Source organism: Gossypium hirsutum, chromosome A05 (genome assembly GCF_007990345.1).
Source record: "Gossypium hirsutum isolate 1008001.06 chromosome A05, Gossypium_hirsutum_v2.1, whole genome shotgun sequence".
Taxonomy (NCBI): domain Eukaryota; kingdom Viridiplantae; phylum Streptophyta; class Magnoliopsida; order Malvales; family Malvaceae; genus Gossypium; species Gossypium hirsutum.
In genome coordinates, this window is record NC_053428.1 from 100,679,908 (window position 1) to 100,702,275 (window position 22,368).

Here is a 22,368-nt window from a genome sequence, read left to right on the forward strand (position 1 = left end):
ATTCCTAACTTCAGCAAATTTGTGCTATCTCAAACCCTCGGTCTCTCGATTACTTTTAGCCTAGACAAAACTTAAGTTTATATAATACTTCAGTTTTGTTTATATAAGAGTTATAGTCTAATCACTTTTCTTATAAAGTAAAGCTAAAAAAACAACATAGGATAATAATTCCATAAGAGTCTTGATTTAATCCAATGTCTTCAACTATAGAAAGTTACTTTACTTGTTCCGCAAGTAACCAGACTTAATCCGCAAGAAACAATCTTTGAGTTTTCAATTTCAACTCAATTGGTCTTCTTGTTTCAGGCTCTAACTCATCCAAAAATCTTCATAATAGATAGCGCAATATTTTTTTTTCTAAAATTTTCCAACTCTGAGAATATGAAGTTTAATAATGAAACAATGCCTAAAGTTATGGCCACTGTTTTAGCCACGAAAACAACCACATAATTTTTTTGCCTCAACTCTGTCAACATATATTAATATTAAATAAAATAAAAATCCCTACCTTTTCCCTCTTCCCCTCCCTCATCGAACTTTCCTCCACCACTGTCCTCATCCCCTCTAGTCTTGGGTATGACAGAATTATCAACCAGTTCAAGAGTGGTTTGAAAGTAAGCCTCAAGTGATGTAGGCTCTACTTTAAGCTTCTTGCAAAAACAAAAGCCATAGCTCCACAAAATGTGAAGCTTCAAACAAAGCATAAAACGTCAAATTTTAGCAACCACCATGAAATAAATAGACGCTTAGCTTCTAAGGTGGGTAGTCATAAGCTATGACGAATAAAACTACGCTAATCACCATTGTTGGTAGCTCTAATCTTGGGTTTGCATATGCAAAAAAACTATGTCCACTCCTATCAATACTCCTTCTTTGTACCTGTAATAAATAAGCTTTAAGAACAAGTGAAACAAAAGAGAGAGACATAATGAAATAGATGATGACCTAAAAGAGAGTTTTTCTTTGAAAGTGTAACAAAAGGCAAGGTTCTAGTTAACAATTAAGTGATGAAGAAGTAAAAACTAAACCAAAGCTCATCAGCAAACATTCTAACCCAAACCTATCTCTTTGTTGTTGTTTCCAAAGTTAAAAAATGAGTAGAGAAGGAGAAGGAGAAGGAGATGGGCATGTTGGAAAAAAATCTGGTTTGAAAATAGTTTTCTTGCACAGTGGAAAATTAAAATTTTGAAAATCAACTCAGTTTGTGATATTTATAGCAATAAACCTTAACCAAAATCATATATGTGTTTTTGGCTTAACGAACATTCATTATTCACGGCTTTAAACCAAACGCTCTTCTTCTCTATTCTCGTTCCACAAACTACTTCAAGTGTGGGTTTAAACCAATTGAATCAAAACACAAAACTAAAAAAAAAGTTCTCTTTTTTATTTAGGGTGAAAACAAAAATTCTCTCTTCTTTAATAGAAACCGATAGAATTGTTATTTTGGAAAAATAAATTTAATAGTTGAGAATAAATTCTCTCTAATTTTTGGCAAAGTAACAATCTCTTCAAATTCTTGTTTTATACCCTACTGGTGCCATCTATTTATAAGAAGAGAAGAGAAAACCCTTGTTGAGTTGTAATGGTTTATTTCAAATAAAAAAACAAACTTCCTATTTAGATTAGGAGTGGGGTGGACGAAACACCGTAGTATTTCTACTAGGGTTGTGGCCCCCTTCATGTTATATGAGGAGTTTTGGGCCTTTCTCACATCGGGTCTAACTACGAGTACTTCCTAAGCCTTTTAACCCAATACTCTGAAATGTGATCCAACCCGATTCAGTTTCTCTATTTCCCAAAATAAACTTTAATAGTCTATATTAAACAATTTTTCATCCCTATTTTACCCTCAGTAAATTTTTGACGATTTTACCCTTGGTAAAAATTTGAGAAAATATGTTTAATATTTCACAACTCAACATGTTCATTGTGGCAGAATGGTTTATTTTCATTTTCGGGCTTCAAAACAGCTCAAAAACATAAACTCGTTCTTTCGATAATTTTTAAGTAATCCATATAGAATTGTAAATAAATCATTTCCATTTCCATTTCCATTTTGGAAACCTACATTCATTTCCAAATTATTCCATTTTTCCATTTCGGAAAAAACCATAATCATTCATGAATGTTTCCCATTTCTTTTTTTCTATTCATTTCTATTCAAACACACAATTCATTTATGGTTTAAACGAGCTAGTGGAGGGACCGATTGGACATATGTAATTAGGGCTCAAATGATTTATAATTAAGTTTTGGCTTTTCGCTTATTAATTATAAACTCATTTAGTCACGAAGTCATTCCACTATAATATTGTAACTAAGCTCTCCCTAACAACATACCATTACGAAAGCAACTACTTAGTGCCCATCCAATGACATTGTCATAAGTGTGTTACCCTCATAGGATATCCTTGATCTCTTTGAGATAATATTCGTTCTCCCAATAGGATCTTATTTTATTTCATGGTAACCATTACATCTTCCTCCATGAAAAGTCAATTATTATCGAATAATAATTATATCATTGATCACAAATATGAAAGATCCATGGCCATGTTTACTTTTCATCAACCATGTAATGCCAATGAGAGGATATCATTTACCCATATCTCGAGCCATGAATTCCACTGTTGTGAATGGCACTACGTATTGCAGAAGTCATACACGCAACACACCAGCTTTCGGTTTCTTATCTATTTGAACTCAAGCTTTTACTTACATAAAAGTGTATGAGTCACGCATACATAGTTTGCCATCCACTCAAGATTTAGGTATGTCACACTATGAACATCACAAGCAAATAAATCCATAAACAGATTCAGGATCTATTCTACTTGGGTCCAATTCAATGTACTGTCAGTCCAGTCAGTCATATCTATGTCTCTATCTTCTGGGAGTCATCCCCTCCGATGCCCCAGACAAGGCATCTTCCCAATTAGACTAGATAGATGACATATTAGTCTTTTAATCGATTTGCTCAGTTCCAATTAGATTAAAGGCATGTTTAGGTTCGTTTACTAATACATGCTATCTTTTTGTATTACGATCTGACCATGTAATATCGTTTAGTATTAGTTAAACGTTGACAACCAATGAGCAATATTTGCTTTCATTTTGCTTTGTGTGCAAAAACCATTTGAGGACAATAATACTAAGTATTAATGTAATTCATGAATAATTTTATTAACCAATCTGTTTGAAAAATTACAAATGTACTTAAATAAAAATACTACACTTAAGGCACTAGATCCAACAAGGCGATGAGGGAGGGAAGGGGAGGGGAGACGAGGATAGTAGTGGGAGAGGTCTGGTAGGGGAGAGGGATTTTTTATTTTATTTAATATTAATATAATTATATTTATTTAAAATTAATATAAAATTTAAATTTATTATTATATTTTTTTGAAAATATTTTATATATTTATGTGATTTTTTTTAAAATTAGGATCAAATTAAGATCATTTGTAAATTTTGAGGGTTAAAAATTTAAAACTATGACTAAAGTGATATAGTATGACATGTTGAGGGCTAAAATTTTTTATTATACCAATTTTTAACTGCCATGTCAATTTTTTGTTTATAATTTTAACGGGAGTGACCAAAATGACCGAACTATATAACGTGGGTGCTTAAATTACAAACTTTTTTTTTTATTTTATGAGTCTAAAATGAAAAATTTTGATAGTTGAATGACTATCTATGTAGTTTACTCTAATAATAATAATAATAATAATAATAATAATAATAATAATAAATTTTTCAATAATAAACAACTTTAACCAAATAATTTTGATTTTTAATTTCTAATACCATATTTTTTTGAAATTACATAGTTTTTTTTATTTTTAAAAAACTTTTTAAAAAGTTAAAAATTTTAAAACGGTTTAGTATGCATATTTTTAAATAAATTGTTTAATTTTGTAAATTTTATAAAAGTTTATATAAATATTTTAAAATGGGTAAAATATGTTAAAACACATTCAAATTTTTAATAAAAGATGTATACAAATTAAATATATATTTATTTTATTTTATTTAAATAAAAAATCATTTTAAGCCATATTTAAGTGAAATTTTAATTTTTTAAGGAATTTTATTCATTTAACAAGTTCTAAAATTATTAAATATATTTTAATTTATAAACACTAAATCAATTCATACATTACACAGTATAAAAAACTAGTTTTAAAATATAAATATATTTATAATAATCAAAAATATTAAATATTAAATCAGTTAAATTTATCGATTCAATTATAAAATTCAATAACTAATAATTGAATAAATCTATCAATTTAAGTGCTAAAATAAACTTAATCAAATTAATCGATTAAGTATTGATTTTAACCGACTTATGCTATCCATAATTCGCGCTCCCGATTAGAAAGCAGGCTCAATTTAAAATGTCACTATCATAATTCATAGATTTATCACATATGGCTTTAAATAGTGGTTTTCCCCAAAGTTTTCACTGCAAATGTCAATTTGCTTATTGATGTTTGATTTTCTTCAAAGACCGGATTGATTATCTTGAAGTACAATTAAAGCAGAAATCTAATAATCATTAATTTAATTTCCGAATGCAAATATATATAATTATGAAACCCTTTTGTCTACCTTTAAAAAAAAAAAACCCTCCTTTGCCTCCCATCCAAGTTGAATTTTAAAAAAATGAAGTCATTGCAGTTTGCTGCTGTTTTCCTTATGCTCCTGTTTTCTGGTAATTTCATAACATTTCTTATTTATTTGTTAAACATTTTAATCCGAAATTTATGAGACATGAAGGCAAATAAATTTTGCAGGGCATTCACTAGCACATACAGTCACATTTTATATACACAACAAGTGTCCTTTCCCCATATGGCCAGGAACTGCCGCCAATGCTGGCCATCCGGTGATAGCAGACGGTGGATTCTATCTCCCTACAGGTGAGACTCGACGGATTGAGGCACCGTGGACATGGAGTGGCCGAATTTGGGCCCGGACAGGATGCAACTTTAACTCCAATTGGCAACCAGCTTGTGAAACTGGTGATTGTAACGGAAGGCTTCAATGCGATGGACTAATTGGTACACCACCGGCTACGTTAGTCCAAATCGCACTCCAAGGCGGCAAAGCCAAACCTAATTTCTACGACGTAAGCCTCGTCGATGGCTACAACCTTCCGGTTTCCATCTCTACGAGACCCTTTTCGCCTAAATGTGCAATCGGAGGCTGCTCTGAAAACCTGAACAACTTATGCCCTCAAGAACTCGAAGTCCGTAACAAGCACGGGCAAGTAGTTGCTTGCAAAAGTGCTTGCTTGGCTTTCAATGTCGATTCATTTTGTTGCAGAAACGAGTATGGAACACCCGAAACGTGCAAACCGAGCCTATATTCGAAGATTTTTAAAGAGGCTTGCCCTTGTTATTATAGCTATGCCTTTGATATGCCTCCACCATTGATAAACTGTGCTTCAAAAGAGTATATTATAACTTTCTGTCCTTCAACATGGGGAGCTCATCAGGCTTCTATATAATAGATCTAGCGGTTTATGTACCTCTGGTATCTTTTTGTCATGTTTAAAATATTTTATATTAATTTAAATTTTAATGTAAACATTAATATTATGTATTACATAGATATTAAAACACTTCTATTTATATTTTATTACAAAATTTTATTATCTGTACTATTCTTTAAGAGTATGATTGAGTTTGTGTTATAAGTTAACTCGATATCAATTCAACGTGGCATCAATTTAATCAAGTAAATTACTAAAATAACTTTACATATTTTAAATAAATTATATTATTATGATAGTACTTTTGTTTTCTTTTTAAAGTTTAAATAAACTACTAAAAAAGTTGCAAATGTTAATATATGAACTCCTACCGCCAACATCTATAAAATTATTTCTTTATCAAATCAACCAAAACTTTATTTTAATATTTTTATACATTTCAATATTGTTGCACAAAATTTTTTTCACCCACATCATTTGTTTATCTATACAATTATTTAAATGTGTGACGAAGTTGATGTCACGAATTAATTTAATATCAACTTAATCAAGAAAATTACTAAAACAAAATTACATATTTTAAATAAGTTATTTTATTACAAATATAAGTTTGTGTTTCTCTTATTTTAAAAAACACCAATGAAAAAGTTGAAAATGTTGAGATTTAAAGTTATGCTATCAATATTAATAAAATCTTTTTTTTACCACTACAACTAAAGTTTTATGTTGATATTTTTATACTTTCAAATTTTATTATAGAAATTGCTTCGGCCACATGTTTGTCTATATGAAAAATATTATTGATTGAGTTGATGTTATAAGTCAACTCAGAACATCCTAGAATTTCGAAAATATTAATTAAGGTATTTAGGATAAATGATAAATTTATTAAAGAGATAAGGATCTTAAGTCAAAGGGTTAAATAACTATTTGAGACATGAATTTGATAACTATTTGAGGCATGAATTTGATAACTATTCTCATATTGGGGTCTGAATATTTTTTTATCCAGGTTGGGCCTTGAACTTGACAATTGTTCCAACATTGAGGCCTGAATATTTTTTTCATCTAAGTTAGGCCAACTCCAGGTCCAATAGAAGCAAGCCCGACAGCCAACCCAGCAGCAATAACGGAAGCGGCAGAAATCAGTGGATTCATGATAAGTTCCTCGCACCAAAATAAAGAAATGGTTAATGATACAATCATCCAATGAATTTTGACTTAATTATATTATTCCATCGCTAAGATTCAACCTGCCGAAGTAACTAAGAGCTCCGAATGGAAGTGAGAAGATTATTGAACCGTCAGAACTATTTCGACCCTGAACTTGACAATTGTTCCAACACTGGGGCCTAAACTAGGCAATTGTTCTCACACTGATGCGTGAACTTTATTTTGTCCAAGTTAATCTTTGGACTTGGCAACTATTTCCACATTGCGGTCTTAACTTTAAGGTTTTCAAGGAAATATTAGGGACTAACATGGATAAAAAGAGTTCAAGCCCCAATATGGAAAAAATTGTCAAGTTCAAGACTTAACTTGGACAAAAAAATATTGAACAATTTCTAAGTTCAAGGTCTAATTTAGACTAGAAAAAAGTTCACATCGTAATATGGGAATAGTTTCCAAATTCACACTTCAAAAAGTGATTAATAGTGGAAGAGATAAAATAGGCATTAAGAAATAATTATGAGAAATGAATTATCATATTATAATTGTTATATTTTTAATTAACAAACTCTAAACCTTATTGTATTTTTTTAATTAAGAAATAGGTGTAATGTCATTTTAGGATATTCAGTTTTAGTGAGAGTTTGTAATTTTAAATGCTTTTCTTTTATAGGCAAATTTTCGGTTATTTCAACTTTAGGTTATTTTCTACATAAATAAAGTCTATTTGGTTTATTCACACTCTAATTTTGGTAAGGTTTGATCACACTATGGCTTAGGACGACCAATTGGAAATAAGCATGTTTGGTTCACATTGCATAATTTTCATACTACACATCCGTACTTGATCTATGTCATTTGGTCATGTTAATATATGTGATCAAAGATAGATTTAGTTACGATATATGTAATGAAAGTCGTCTTGATTTTATGTTAACATAATTAATGGATGAGATTGTTCGAAATACCTTTTAGATATGATAGTAAAGTTTTAGCTCATAAGGATATAAAATGACATGCAATTAGAGTTATTAATATATATATATGTGGTCCAAGTGAGAGATTGTTGAAAAATATGGATATTATATATATAATAATAGTAATTACATGTTATTATTTACTATTATCATAAAAGATTAGCTCAAATTAAAAGTGATCTAATTTGGTTAAATTTTATTAAGCTTTAGTTATTAAACAAAGTATGGATCAAATAATTAAGTACATTTTACATATAAATTTATTTTTGATTTATTATTGATGATTTGATCCTGATTTGTTAAGTTTTATTATGGCGGGGACTTATATAACCGAAGATATGTGGAGAAAGAGACCGAGATTGGCCTTGAAACAGTCTCCAATCTGCGTTTGAAATGGGAATTCATTGCAGGCGAACACATAACAGCGACGCCAGAGATTTTCGATGGAACCCTTTATTTTCCGAGCTGGAACGGGAACATCTATGCTATTCAAGCCTGTGATGGATCCCTTGTTTGGGAGAAAAATTTGGAGGAGTTAACTGGGCTTAATGCCACCGGTTTTATCATGAATGTTAACTGGACAGTTTCAAGAGCAACGCCAATAATTGCAGATGATTTGCTCATCAGCGGAATCTATGGCCCTGCCATTGTTATTGCGTCGAAGCCAGTTTGGTCAACCCAGCTTGATAACCATGCCGCTGGTGTCATCACCATGTCTGGAACTTACTATAAACAGTTAGTTTGTTTTGTCCCCTTTTCAATTTTCTTCTAATATTCGTAGTCAACATTTTTGTTTTTATACATTTATTGACATAAGCTTAAAGATAATATTTGTGCTTTATGCATGTCTTGACATAAGTTTAAAGATATTATTTTCCAAAAAATCTAAATGCCAAAAAAAAAAGAAAGATAAAATATGCAACATATTCTTATTAAACAATATTTATATTCAAGATTGAAGCAGATTTATTCTGAAAGATGATCTAATCAAAGACTAAATGAATTTGATTGCAATATTTAAGCGGACAGCTAAATACAATTAAAAAAACTGCTTTTTTATATTTATAATAAGACTGTATTCAGTCATATCTGACTTGTTTGACATTTTAGGGGTTAATTAATCCATCAATTGGATGAGGCCTAGCAGAGATGATTCATAATAAGACTTATAGTTGAGTGAAAGTCAACTAGAGGGGAGGGAATACAACTATACTTTTGCAAAATCATAAATTAATTATTATTATATAATTCTAATTTGCTATTTAAATTTCCGACCAGCATAGTCTAGTAAATAATTAGAACCGCACAAGTGTTTATGCGTTAAGTGATTTCTATTATGATATCAAAATTCAATTTTTTTCTTAATATTTATAAATAAATAAATAATCTGATCCCTATCCATATTATCTTTTTATTTAATATTTAATAATCAAATTATTTTTTTATTTTTAAAAATTTACTAAATATTATATTTAATATCATATTATAAGATAACATGTTTAATTTTACTAAAGCGATTTTGAAAATTTGGAGCGATTCATGGGCAATAACAACAAATAAGAAGCTTATATGATTTTGATGATGACGAAATTGTGAGGTTAATTAAGGAGAAAAAAAAGAAGATGCAGCAATAAAAAAAAAAGACGAGGTAGACCAAGAAAGAGTAATCCTATATTATTGGCTTGTACTACATCTTAAAGAAATTTGCCAATGAATCACTTTTGAATTTCGATTTCAAGAATCGTAAGAAAGTAATTTTAAAAGAGGCTACAGAATCTTGGGAACTAGGTAAAATGTTAAATCTTAGGGTAGACGGGCACGATGAGGAAGTTATTGATGAATTGGTTCAACTTGAGATAGATAGATTAACTGATAAACTTTAAAGTTGTAAGATGTATTTTCATGTTTCGTGAAGTGAAGTTGTTATGTTGGTAAGGATGACGCTGGCTAAACCTAAGTTCCATTCTTTGGCGAAGGTGTGATTTTAAGTTTTGTTGTGGTTCCATGATTTTATGAGTGATGAAGATAGAGTTTTCGATTGTTCTTTTGTATATTTGTGCGTTGCTTTTGGATCAAAGTTTGTGGTGGGTATCTCTTGGATTAAACGAGAGAATGTGGATTGTAAGGTTTGGAGTGGTCTTTGTATTTGGTTCAATTGATTGTGTGTGGTGTTATTTTGGTCGTTCTCCGTTGAATTTTGGATTTTGATTTCTACTTCGTTGATTTGAATCTCAGTGTTGGATCTCTGAGACAGTTTTGGATTGTTGGTGCAATTCAGCTTTGAGGGATGGACTTTATTCTTTGTTGTAGGCAAGGTGATTTTGTGGTGGAGATATATTGTTTGGTCGGTTTGGTTTTTTTATTGTTGGTGTCTCAATGAATTGTGGATGTTTTTGGCGTCCCCAGTGCTACTGTTTTGGTGTTAAGTCAAGTTGAGGAAGAGACTTTTAATCTATTTATTTATTGTTTTACGCTTGTGTGCTTTCGGTGCTTAGTGCTTAGATGTGGTTCAACTTGACACTTTTTGGTGTTGTAGTCAATGTTTCTAGTTCTTATTCTATTATGGTTATGTCAACGAATTGCTTCTTGCAAATTGAGGTTTGATGAAGGAAATGGATGTTGGTTCTTATGGAATGTAGCACCACTTGTTGCTTTGTTGTTTTGGTGGTAAATGATTGTTTGAGGCACTCATTTTAGGAAGTATTTTGTTTCTATTACATTGGTTTTGATTCCAATAGTTTATGTTTTTGATCTTTATTAATAAAATTTCTCTCTTTTTTTTTGCTAAAAAGAAAACATAATATTTAAAATGAAAAAAATAAAATAAAATTGGAAATTTTAGTGGATCATGTACAACAAAAGCCCAAGTTCATTTTTTAAACTTATTTTTATTTATATTCAAACCTTGCCAAATACAAGAGGAGCTTTTTAGATTTGAAGAGATAGTGAATAGATTAAAAAAACATAAACAATGTACATCTAAGATATCTTATAGGCATTTTTATGTAGGTACATCTTCACAAGAAAAAGGCTCAAGCATAGAGCAATGCTGCACATTTTGCGGTAGCTTTGCCAAATTAGATGTTCGATCCGGCAAAGTCCTCTGGCAAACTTTTACTCTACCTGATAATTTTTGTCAAAAGGGGAAATATGTGGGAGGAGGCATATGGGGAAGCAGTCTATCCGTTGATACAACTCGAAACCATGTCTATGTTGGCACTGAGAACCTATATTCAGCCCCTCATCAAATATGTCAATGTTAAGAAGCTGAGAATAATCAAACATAGTCGACTAGTCCAAACAAGTTTATTGAGTCCGAAAACCACTCAAATTCAATCCTAGCTTTTGATTTGGAAATTGGTGCAATCAAATGGTATCGTCAGCTAGGGGGATATGATGTCTGGTTCTTTGCTTGCAACAATCTTTCCACCTCGAACTGTCCTCCTATCCCAAACCTTGTTGCCAATTTCGGAGAGGCTTTGGTGATGCTAAGTATCGATGACAATGGAACTAAGTGAGATATTGTAATTGTTGCTTAGAAATGTGTATTTGTTTGTGCTCTAAATCGAGATAATGATGACCTTATTTGGTCTACTACAAGTTTGTTTTAATTCTATCCTTTTCTATCCATAGCTTTCCTTTAAAACCTTCACACTAGATTTATATTAGGCCAGACCCGATGGTCTAGGAGGAGGAGGAACTTGGGGTGCGGCTACAAATAAGAAAAGGGTCTACATCAACATAGCCAATAGGCTATTCAAAAATTTTATTTTGATACCATCCAAAAAAATACCACGGCTAGTGGATGGGTGGCAATGGATGCTAAAAGCGGTGAAATCCTATGGTCAATAGTAGATTCAACCAATTCCACAACTATTGGTCATGTCACTATAGCAAATTGTGTACTCTTTGCTGGTTCAACATATAAACAAGGACCTATATATGCCATTATGCTGAAAGTGGGAGGATTTTGTGGTTATATGAGACTAGTGCAACTATGTATGGTGGAATGTCAATGAGCAATGGATGCATTTATGTTGTTAACAGATATAAGGTTAATTTAGGAGATTTTATTCCAACTTATTCTTTCGGAACCTCACTCTTTGCCTTTTGTGTGACCTAAAAGCTTTAATGGGTGTGTAGAGCCCTATTTTAGCCGTAATTGGTTAGTTTCTCTTTTTAAATTATATTAATTTCTAATGCCACATGCATCATATGTAATTTTATGCATTTAATGTTTAATTTATTTTTAAAATATTATATTTTTAATTACAGTAATTATTGTAAAATAATATTTTTTATTTGAATTATATTAACTTACCAATTCAAATATTAGTGACATAAAAAATCAATTCAAATATTATAATATAAAAGTTTCAAATAATTATTAAAGCATTTTTAACATATTTAACATAAAATATAGTTTTACTTTAAATAACTAATGCAAAATAATATTATTCAAAAAATAATTAATTAAAACATTTTAAGTATTGAGTTATTGTATTAAGTAATTGACAATAGATACTTCTCTCTACAAAGGTGTTGGGTCGGACGACTTCTCTGTGGGGGGCTTGGTCACTAAGAAAGTTCGTTTTAAAGATAAAACTGATGGTTCAGACAAGGATTCGTCGGTGGATCGGAACACTTTACCCACAATCTCTTAGAAAGATATGCTCGTTGGCAATTCTAACCCAGATTCAAGAAGACTAGTGACTCCTTTTGGTGTTGATGCTATTGAAGATTTAGATATAAAGGAAGGAGATATCAAAAAATCTTTCGTTAATGGAGTCCCTTCCATTGGAGATTTTGAAAGGATTAATAAGATTCTAATTATGGATACGGGCATTGCAATGGTTTTAAAGTTACTGAGACGTGAAATAGGGTATTCAACTTTGCAGAATAAAATATACAGTCTTTGGAAACCTTCTTCATTTTTTCATCTGATGGACGTACAAAATGGATACTTCCTAGCTAGATTCCAAAACAAGAGTGATTCGGATAAAGCGCTATATAAAGGTCCTTGGATTATCTATGGACAACACCTATCGTGCAACCTTGGACGATGAGTTTTAACCCTGTACAACCATTTTTGAGTGTGCTTATGACATGGATCAAGCTTCCTGGTTTACCGGGATATATGTATATAAGGAAAGTCCTATTGGAGATAGGGTGGGTCGGTTGCAAAGCTGGATAAGAACACCGACAGTAGGACAAGAGGGTGTTTTGCTTGCATGGCCTTGTATGTAAGTTTGGATAAGCCTCTGATTTTTAAGGTTTTGATTAATGGCATTACACAGAGAGTCGATATGAATTTTTACTGACGGTTTGCTTTAGATGTGGTAGATATGCCCACATTAAAGAAACCTTCCCAAATCGAACTCTTGAGCCAAATGCTAAGAAAGAGACACCGTAAACAACCTTAAAATTGGTAGAATCAGTGATGATTGATGAAAGATCGAGTGTTACAGTGGAGTCATACGGACCACAGATACTGGTGGAGTGAAATTCACAACGTAAATCGAGGGATAGTAGAGTGTCTGGTGCGGGAAATCCGGTGAATAAACCTAATGGATTTAGATTTATTGGATTGATTTCCTTATATAAGGAAATGGAGAAATCTAGTGACAATGTTAAGGGTTTAGGGGGCTCCAAAAATAAAGGGAAGAAACCCTAGCAAGTGGTATTCAAAAGGAAGGTTTATTTCGGGTAAAAGGGACAGTGGGTTTCGTGGGCCTAAATGTAGAAGAACAATGCTACGGGCAATAAGGATGTTGCTGGCCCCTTAGGTAAATGGGATAAATGGGGCCATATCTTGGGTCTTTAGGACCAAATGAGCAAAATAATTTGATGAGTAAAAGGGTAAATGAATTACTACAGGCTAATGGAATGATTGACAAGCAGTTAGGCCAATATTTTGGGCCAAATGACACGTTTATACTAGGGAATTCAACTATTTTGGACCATTGTGCGCAGTCTAGTGGCAACCAATAGATTCAACAAATAGAAGGTGAAGAAATTGTCAGAGAACTTCTTCCTAACATGGTGAGTAATGCTACGGCAATGAGAGTTGGCATAAATTTGATCTTTGGAATTCAATCGATGACATCTCATTTTACCCCTGCTTTTGAGGGACCAGTAGAATTTGCAATTTTGATTTTAGAGGGTGGTCTTGACCCGGGAAAACACATTGCAGTCATTTTTAAGGAGAACAAAAAACCAAATATTAGTGTTTCTATTAATGAAACGTTGGTGATAAGACCAAGTAGTATTTCTTTTTGAAGCTCTGAACGCGATTTTAGAGAGAAACCGGGGGTTGGTCGACATGTGAGAAAATTAAATAAAATAATTCTTGGTCAAGGGAGCCATTTTAATACTTCCAGTAGCCCACGTATTCCTTTAGTTAAGGCTATGAATACTATAGTTGAACTTCTTACTTCTCAACCTACAGTGATTGCTAGTTCAAGTAAATTAGTTAGGACGGAAGAACAACTAGATTTTCTTGAGAATCTTAGATGGTGAGGTTTGTATCCCTTTTTCCTTTTATTTATAGATTTGAACTTATATATTTTTTCATGGAACTGTTAAGGATGTGCTAGTGCCAAGTTTGGCTGTATTTTCAGGGAATATAATTTTGAACACATACTAGATATTGTATGCATTCCAGAGCCCAAACTCAATGGTAAAAAAGTTGATAAAGTCATTGCCAAGTTGGGGTTCCACTTCTTTCATCAATATGAAAATATTGGTTTCTCAGGTGGTATTTGACTTGGTTGGAAAGATAGTATAAGGGTTGAAGTGATCTAGAATCACCCTTAATTCATTCTTGTTTGTGTTCTCGGTAATGTACCTTTCAATACTATTTTATCTTATTTGTGTATGGTAGCCCGGACAAGCGAAAACGGAAGCTCTTTTGGGGTGATTTGAAATTTTCCTTGCCTCAAAGGTTTTTGCCTCGGATGGCTATTAGTGATTTTAATACCATTCTTTCTCTCATGGATAAGAAATGTAGTCATTTTATTGGAAAGAGATACCCTCTTTTTGGTGATTTTGTTGAATCTAATAAGTTGTAGGATTTATGGTTTACAAGATCGTCCTTCACTTGGCATAGAGGTGAGATGTTTGAGAGGTTAGATAGGGCAATAGCTAATGGTGCGTGGGTTTCAGCCTTCCAAATTGCTCAGTGGTTCATCTTCTAAGGCTCAAGTCAGATCATAGGCTCCTCCTCCTCTGGTTAAAGCCAGATTTTAACGTTTCCAAAGGTAGGCCTTCCGTTTCCTTACTAGGTGGACAAAAGATCGTAATTTCAATACTTTTATTAAAGGGAAGTGGAGGTATTTGAGGAATATGGTTGATTCTCTTCATCATTTTAGCACTTCTATTAAAGACTGGAATAGATCTATTTATGGTTATATTGGTACTCAAAAGAAACAATTAGTATGGTCTCTTTTGACTATTCAATGGGCTATGAAATGATCGAATTCTGCTCGCTTATCTGAGCTTAAGATAAAAGTTTGGGAGGATTTGGACAGTGGCCTTAGTTATGAGTAGTTGCTATGGAAACAAAAGGCTAGGTGTGATTGGCTTAACTTCGGCGATCGTAACAATAAATTTTTTTATAGTCGTACAATTCAGAGACAAAAATTTAAACGTATAACTACTCTTAAGGTTGGTAATGGTGAATGGTCCTCTGATCAAGATACTCTACAAGCCGAGGCGATTAGTTTCTTCTAAAAGTGTTATGGAGAAATTCAGGAGAATATGAATAAGCCTCCTTCTAGCATCTTTCCTCAGCTTAACGCATTGGACGTATTTTTTTTGAATAAGGATATCACGAATGAAGAAATCAAGTTGGCTTTATTCAACATGACACTTTAAAGGTCCTGGGAAGTGATGGATTCCATGCCATTTTCTTTCAAAATTAGTAGGATATTGTTGGTAACGATGCCTGTAACTGGGTTAAAGGGGTATTCATTAGTAAAGATATTGATCCAGACTCAAATAATACTTCAATAGTTCTTATCACCAAGCTGGCAAATCCGAAAAGTTTTTCTCAATTTCGACCAATGAGCCTATGCCTTGTTCTGCCCAAATTGGTCATGAAGGTTATTGCTAGCCACTTTAAGGTAGTTTTTCCTAATTTTATTTCGCAAGAATAGGCAGGGTTTATTGCAGGGTAGAATATCATTGATAACATTTTAATAGTGCAATAATTCATTCACTCTATGAAAGGGAAACACAGTGGTAGGAATTGGATTGTGATTAGATTGACTTAGAGAAAACCTATGATAGAGTTTGTTGGGAGTTCATTGATGCTTCCCTTCAGGCTGCAGGTGTTCCTAACTTTTTTTGGAGAGTGATTATGTTTACTATCTCTTTGTCCACTATACAAATTCTTTGGAATGAAATTCCTACTCAGAAATTTAAGCCAACTAGAAGGATTAGACAAAGGTGCCCTCTATCCTCATATCTTTTTGTCCTCTACATGGTATGACTTAGATACAGTATCTGTTTTGAAATTGACTTTAGTAACTAGCCTCCTATTCGTTTATCTAAATCAGGTCCTATTTTATCTCACATTTTCTTTGTAGATGATTTGGTCATTTTTTGCAAAGAGGATTTGGTGCAAGCACGGGTATTCAAGAATATCTTAGTAAAATTCTATGGTTTTTCTGGTCATAGGATCAATGCTCGAAAAAGTAACATGTTCTTTTCTAGAAGAGTGGATGATGAATTGAGTGGTCAAATTAGTGAATTGCTTAGATTTTAAAAAGTTCAGAACCTTGGCTCGTATTTGGGGTGCCTCTAATCCATGAAAGGGTAACTAATAGCACTTTAAGCTTTGTGGTGGAAAAAGTACGATTCAAGTTGCTTAGTTGGGATGCTAGAAATGTCTTTGGTGGGTAGAATTATATTGGCCCAATCTGTCCTTATTTCAATTCCTAACTTCTCTATGCAAACTATGATGAGTAAATTAGTTCTTTCAAAAAGCTTAGAACCTTGGCTCTTATTTGGGTAGTTCATTTGGGGCCACTCAAGAGGGCACATGAAGATGAAATTAGTTGGATGATGAAATATCTGTCAACCTCGGCCTCACAGTGGCCTTGGGTTTTGACATTTGAGAGATCAAAATACTTCGTTCTTACTGAAGATTGGTTTGAAAGACCACATTCCGAAAAACATTATGTGAAATAGATGCTCTTATATTTGAAGGGCTCTTTCCAAAGTTTGGCCATTACTTCGTGAGAACCTGGCTTGGTCCGTAGGGAATGTTAACAGTATTTGTTGTTGGAAGGACTCATGGACACCGATAGTAGGCCCCTTGGTAAGATATATTCCTGCCCACACTAATCTATCTTTAGATTGCTCCCTGAGTGAGATGGTGTTGTAAGATGGAACTTGGGATTTGGATTTCTTTTGACTTTGGCTTGCAAAGGATATTATTAGGCGTATTGTAAGTATTTCCCCCATCATCCTTTATCTAAGCCAAATAGGATTATTTGGACACGTACAATGGTGAGATCTTTTTTTGTCAAAAACATTATTTGGTCTTTAAAAGAAAATTATTGGAATCCTAAAGATGAGTTCTAGAAATTTATGTGGAAGCTTCAGGGACCACATAGAGTCAGTTTTTTTTTCTTTAGCTTGTTTTTAAGCAAATGTTGCTCACTAACATGGAGCGTATTTGGCAGGGAGTTGGGAGCAACAATTCTAACTCACTTTGCAGTCATGATACAAAGGATATTTTCCACGTGTTAACATGATTGATCGACAGGAAAAGAGGTGTGGAGACAAGTCATTCTAAATGACCAACATAATAGTTTATTTTCTACGAATTTACGAACTTGGCTAACCTCCAATCTTTTTTGTTGCACGAGATTGTCTAGAAGAGAGATAGCTTGATCCTATCTTTTAGGAATAATTGCTTGGTGCATATGGAAGAATGGGAACCTTTTTATTTTCTAAGGTATTTCTTGGAGCATACTTAAGATTGTTAAAATTTCTTATACTTGGGCACAACAGTATGAGTTGAATCATTATAGGGATAAGTCAAATGTTCATATCTCTAGTTCTTCGAACACCTTGTCAGATAATTGGGTGCACTTGTTCATTGATGGTGCAGTTGATCGAGGATCTGGAGCAGGGTTTGCTGGTAGAGTGTTGCAAGATTAGAATAGGAATTGGATTCTAGGCTATAACTGATTTCTCAGAAAATGTAACGTCTTTGAGGCCGAACTTGGGGTATTTTGGATGGCATGATTACTTCACTTAGTAATGGCTTTAATAGAGTTGTGAACCATACTGATAATTTAGAAGTAGTTCAAGCCTTACAGGAAAATTTACTAGAGGATTTGACCGTTACAATTCTTAAGAGAGTCCAAAGGATCATGAGTACGGAAGGGCGCTGGCTAATTCGACATGTTCCTAGAGAAGATAATCGTGTTGCTGTTTGTTTAGCTAAATTAAGCTTAGAAGGGAGGACAGGTCTCTAAGTTTATGACGAGTGTCCTCATGATACCTGAGAAGTTCTAATTCAAGATAAAGCTAGGGAAGCTATTGATCAACTTAATTTGATGTAATCTTTCCTTATTTGTTTATTTCACCAAAAAAAATTTAATTAACCTAATTAATTCTAATATCAATTAAGTGATAATTAAGATGTTTAGAATTCTCACTACAGCAAAGGTTAATTTCAAGGACAGTTTTTTCTAAGAGTTCAAGAGACTATCGGCTAATTTTATTGATTCATATTTCATAAACACACTCGAGGTATGATTTGCGATTACCCTTATATTTAAATATTTATTATGTTTCTGCTAATTATCTTAAATTCTATGAGGGAAAAAATAATGCAAATTAATATCAAATAGAAGAAAGTAAAATTATTAATATAACATATTTAAAAATATGTAAATTAATATTTAATTTTAATATAAATATATTTGTTGTTGAAATTTATAAATTCCTTAAAAGTTTCTAAAACTTTAATTTTGGCCGGCACTTATTGTCTTGAAAAAGTATCTTACTTTTAATGAAGGTTAAAAGTGCCGTGCCGGGAAAACTTGTGCTGGTAAAGTTCTGCACTTTATTGGCACTTGTGGTCAGCTTGTTCAAAAAATTTTATCGGCACTCAACTAGATAGCAGTCAAAGAACTACCGGCAAAATCATTACCGAAGGTTTTTTTCTACTTTTACTGGCACTTATAAATGTCGGGAAAAGTAAGTTATTTTGTAATGAATATTCAAGTAGTAGCTATATTTTTAGAGCTGATCATGGGCTGGGCGGCCCGGCCCGGCCCGAAGGCTCGCCCGAAAAATGGGAGAGTTTGGGTTAAAAATATAGGCCCGAAAAATGGGCTTGGGCAAAAAAACGAGGCCCGTTTAGAAAACGGGCCGGGCCTCGGGTAAGAGTTTTTTTGTCCGGGCCCGGCCCGGCCTGGCCCGAATTATATATTAATATATATTTTTATTTTATTTTTTAATTATTTTAAATTTTTAATATAACCATTTTTTATTATATTATTAATTTGTGTATTGTTTTAAGAATTGTTTTAGTATTATTTTTATTTGTTTTAATATTTGTTTTTATGTTTTTAAATATATTTGATTTATTATATTTTTAAATTTTTTTATTTAATGAAATAAAAAAAATTAATTTGGGCCGGGCTCGGGCTTAGTAATTTTATTTCGGGCTGGGCTTGGGCAAAATTTTAGGCCCATATTTCAGACCGGGCTGGGCCCGGGCCTAGTAGACGGGCCTAATAATTTGTATGGGCCCGGCCCGACCCGGCCCATGATCACCTCTATATATTTTACATCAATAAAATTAACACAAGTTTTTTTGGGACAAAACTTTTAAGCTAATAATTATAATCACAACTATTTTTCTTATAATTTATGTTTAGAGTTCTATTCAAATAATAACTTTATTTTAAAATTAACATAGTTTTTAACTAATAATTGTAATTTAAATTCTAATTATCTTTAAGTGTTTAATTATCTCAATTTCTATGTAAATATAATTATTTTTTATATACAATGCCTAGAACTATACATACCCCCAACCCTCAAAATAGAAGGATAATGCACTTTAGCGCTCTTGAACCTACGTTCTCCTACATTGGCATCAATGTCAATGTCATTTGAACTAAGACTCAATCGATAATATATAATTATTTTTAAATGTATAATTATCAGAATTTCTATTAAATTGAAATTATTTATGTATAATTATCACAACTTCTATTTTGCTTTAACTTTTTTAATTAATAATTCTAAAATAAATATTATAATTAGTTTTAATGTGTGAATTTAGTAATATGATAGAAAATAAAGAGTATTCTCATTAGTTCAAAAGATTTTCCAAACTTGTGTTTTTATATATATTAGATATAAAGATAGTGATATTTATTCGTTGTTACTTTTTGTGTAATTTTAGCTTAACCTATAAGTTACTACTTAAATTATAATTGTTCTCATCTTGGCATTTAAATCCTTTTTTGGTCACAAGTGGTATTTAAATAACATTTTTTTTCTAAGTTGACACCTACATTAGTGCAATCGTTAACTATATTTTAAAAAACCTTAACCCACATATTTTTACCTAAACTATATTTTCCCCAAATTGGTACATATTTTTTTTTGTCAAAAGTGGTTCCTAAACTAGTTTTCCGTTACTTATTTTATAACAAAATATTAAATCCATTAAAAAAATTCCAGATAATAATAGATTGTCACGTCATATAAGCTTTAAAATAAATAATTTTTAAAATTATTTTACATTCTCTCTCTCTTTAAATTAGTTGACTCATGAATTAATATTAACTGGTTGAACTGATTTTCTTTATTTTTTTAAATATTTTTTTTATTTTTATGAATTCTTTAATTATTTATTTGATTGAACTAAGCGGACTAATCAAATTAGAAATTGGTGGCCTAATCGATTCGATCATCGGTCCAATTTTAAAAACCTTGATCAAAACCATGAAGCCTGAAATGCTCACACTTGTAAAAAAAACTCAAGATGAGAGGAAAAAAAAAAGAAAAACGTATAAAGGAAAAAGAATAAATACTATTATTTAAACCCCTCACTGAGTTCGTGTCACGAGTTAATTAGGCACTAACTTGATTAGAGAAATTACTAAAATATTATTTCATATTTAAAATAAATCTCTTTATTGAAAAAAACAAAAGTATACATATGGTGAGATTTGAACCCGTGTTAATTAAATTAAAAAAATATTAAATTTACCACTCAACCTAAGCTTAATTTTAATATATTTTATACATTTTAATTTTATTAGGCACACATTATTACATCAATTAATTGTATCTATACTATTTATTAAGTGTTTTATTGAGTTGGTGACTTGGTTAAAGAAATTACGATAATACCCTTCTATAATTAAAATAAGTTATATTTTTTGAGTATTTTAATTTTTTTCATTTTAACATAAACTACTACAAACATGCATGTGGTGAGATTTGAACCTGTGCTAATTAAATTAATAAACTCTTAAATTTACCACTCAATCAAAACATTATTTTGATATATTTTATACATTTTTATTTGAATATACACAATTTATTATCTTCATTAGTTGTATATATATTAATAATTTTGTTAATTGAGTTGGTGTCACAAGTGTCACATTCAGATATCTTTGAAGACCCAATCAATGAGGAAATTTGGTACCTAATTGAACGTATGGTAAGTTGGCGGACTCTATTAGGAATTTTAGGAAAATTGTGACCCATCAAGTAAATTGTTGAGTTCTAATTCTGGTTTGGTTAGGATGGAACCTTCTGGCTCCATAATAGGAGACATAATGATTGTCGACGATTGGCTAAGAGGGTTTGGGGGGTCATGTCTAGGAGATATATGTATATGTGAAAGAGGACATTCTGGAAAAGAATAAAAATCCTCTTTAACTCAGTCTGTAAATTTCTTTCTTTTACTGTCCCGTGTTCTTCGATTGCTCAGGAGAAGAAAAGAACTTAGGAGAGCTCTACATGGAGTCGTAGTCGCGAGAATCAAAGTCTGGAAGTAAAGGAATCGAGTAATTGGTAAGCTTTCTTATCCTTCAATACTCGAGGATTCGAGTAAGGATAAAGTAAAGGGTCCTAATAAGTTTCTGTAAATTGGGTTTTAGGTTTAAGGTTGAATAACTTCGATTTAATCAATAATCGATTGTCATGCTTAGCTGTCTAGATGAAGGAGGCTTTAGCCTAGGAATAAGCTAAGCTGACAGGGAGGGAGGAAAGGATTTAAGGTGAGTTTTTGTACTCTACTTTTGGGTGATCAATGATGTTGTGATTTTGGTTGAATTACCTTCATGTTTGTCTTAAGTTGTCCTAGATCATGATTGTGAATAAAAGTGATGAATGGGTATGATATGGATGCATAATCTCGTAAAAGTATGTGAATACTTATAAGAATGATTGTTGATTGTTTGGTGATTACCACATGTTGTTTAAATATTTAGCGTATTGTGTGTTTGTAACTAGCATCTTGCTTTTGTGCGAATTGCATGTTTATTATATATGTGAAGTATAGAGGAATTGTATCTTGATGGGGTAGATGGAGAAATGGGTGGATTGAAATGGTATGGAGGAAGATTTGGCGCACTGGAAGAAAGGCATATTGAAATGGAAATTCTAGGAAGTAAGAAGGCATCATGACAATGGTTAACTAATGGCATGCTAGAATGAAATCGT

At 32.1% G+C, this 22,368-nt stretch overlaps 1 protein-coding gene and 1 pseudogene across 1 annotated transcript; both read left to right on the forward strand.

The window, feature by feature from the left end:
• The first annotated feature begins 4,636 nt into the window (after positions 1–4,636).
• On the forward strand, positions 4,637–5,684 carry LOC107961457 (thaumatin-like protein). The gene is made up of 2 exons (XM_016897583.2): positions 4,637–4,723; positions 4,806–5,684. Exons 1-2 carry the CDS (start codon positions 4,675–4,677, stop codon positions 5,519–5,521), a joined length of 765 nt encoding a protein of 254 aa, XP_016753072.1. The 5' UTR covers positions 4,637–4,674; the 3' UTR covers positions 5,522–5,684.
• A 1,937-nt stretch (positions 5,685–7,621) lies between these two features.
• Positions 7,622–11,776, forward strand: LOC121228979 (polyvinylalcohol dehydrogenase-like; annotated as a pseudogene).
• The last annotated feature ends 10,592 nt before the right edge of the window (positions 11,777–22,368 follow it).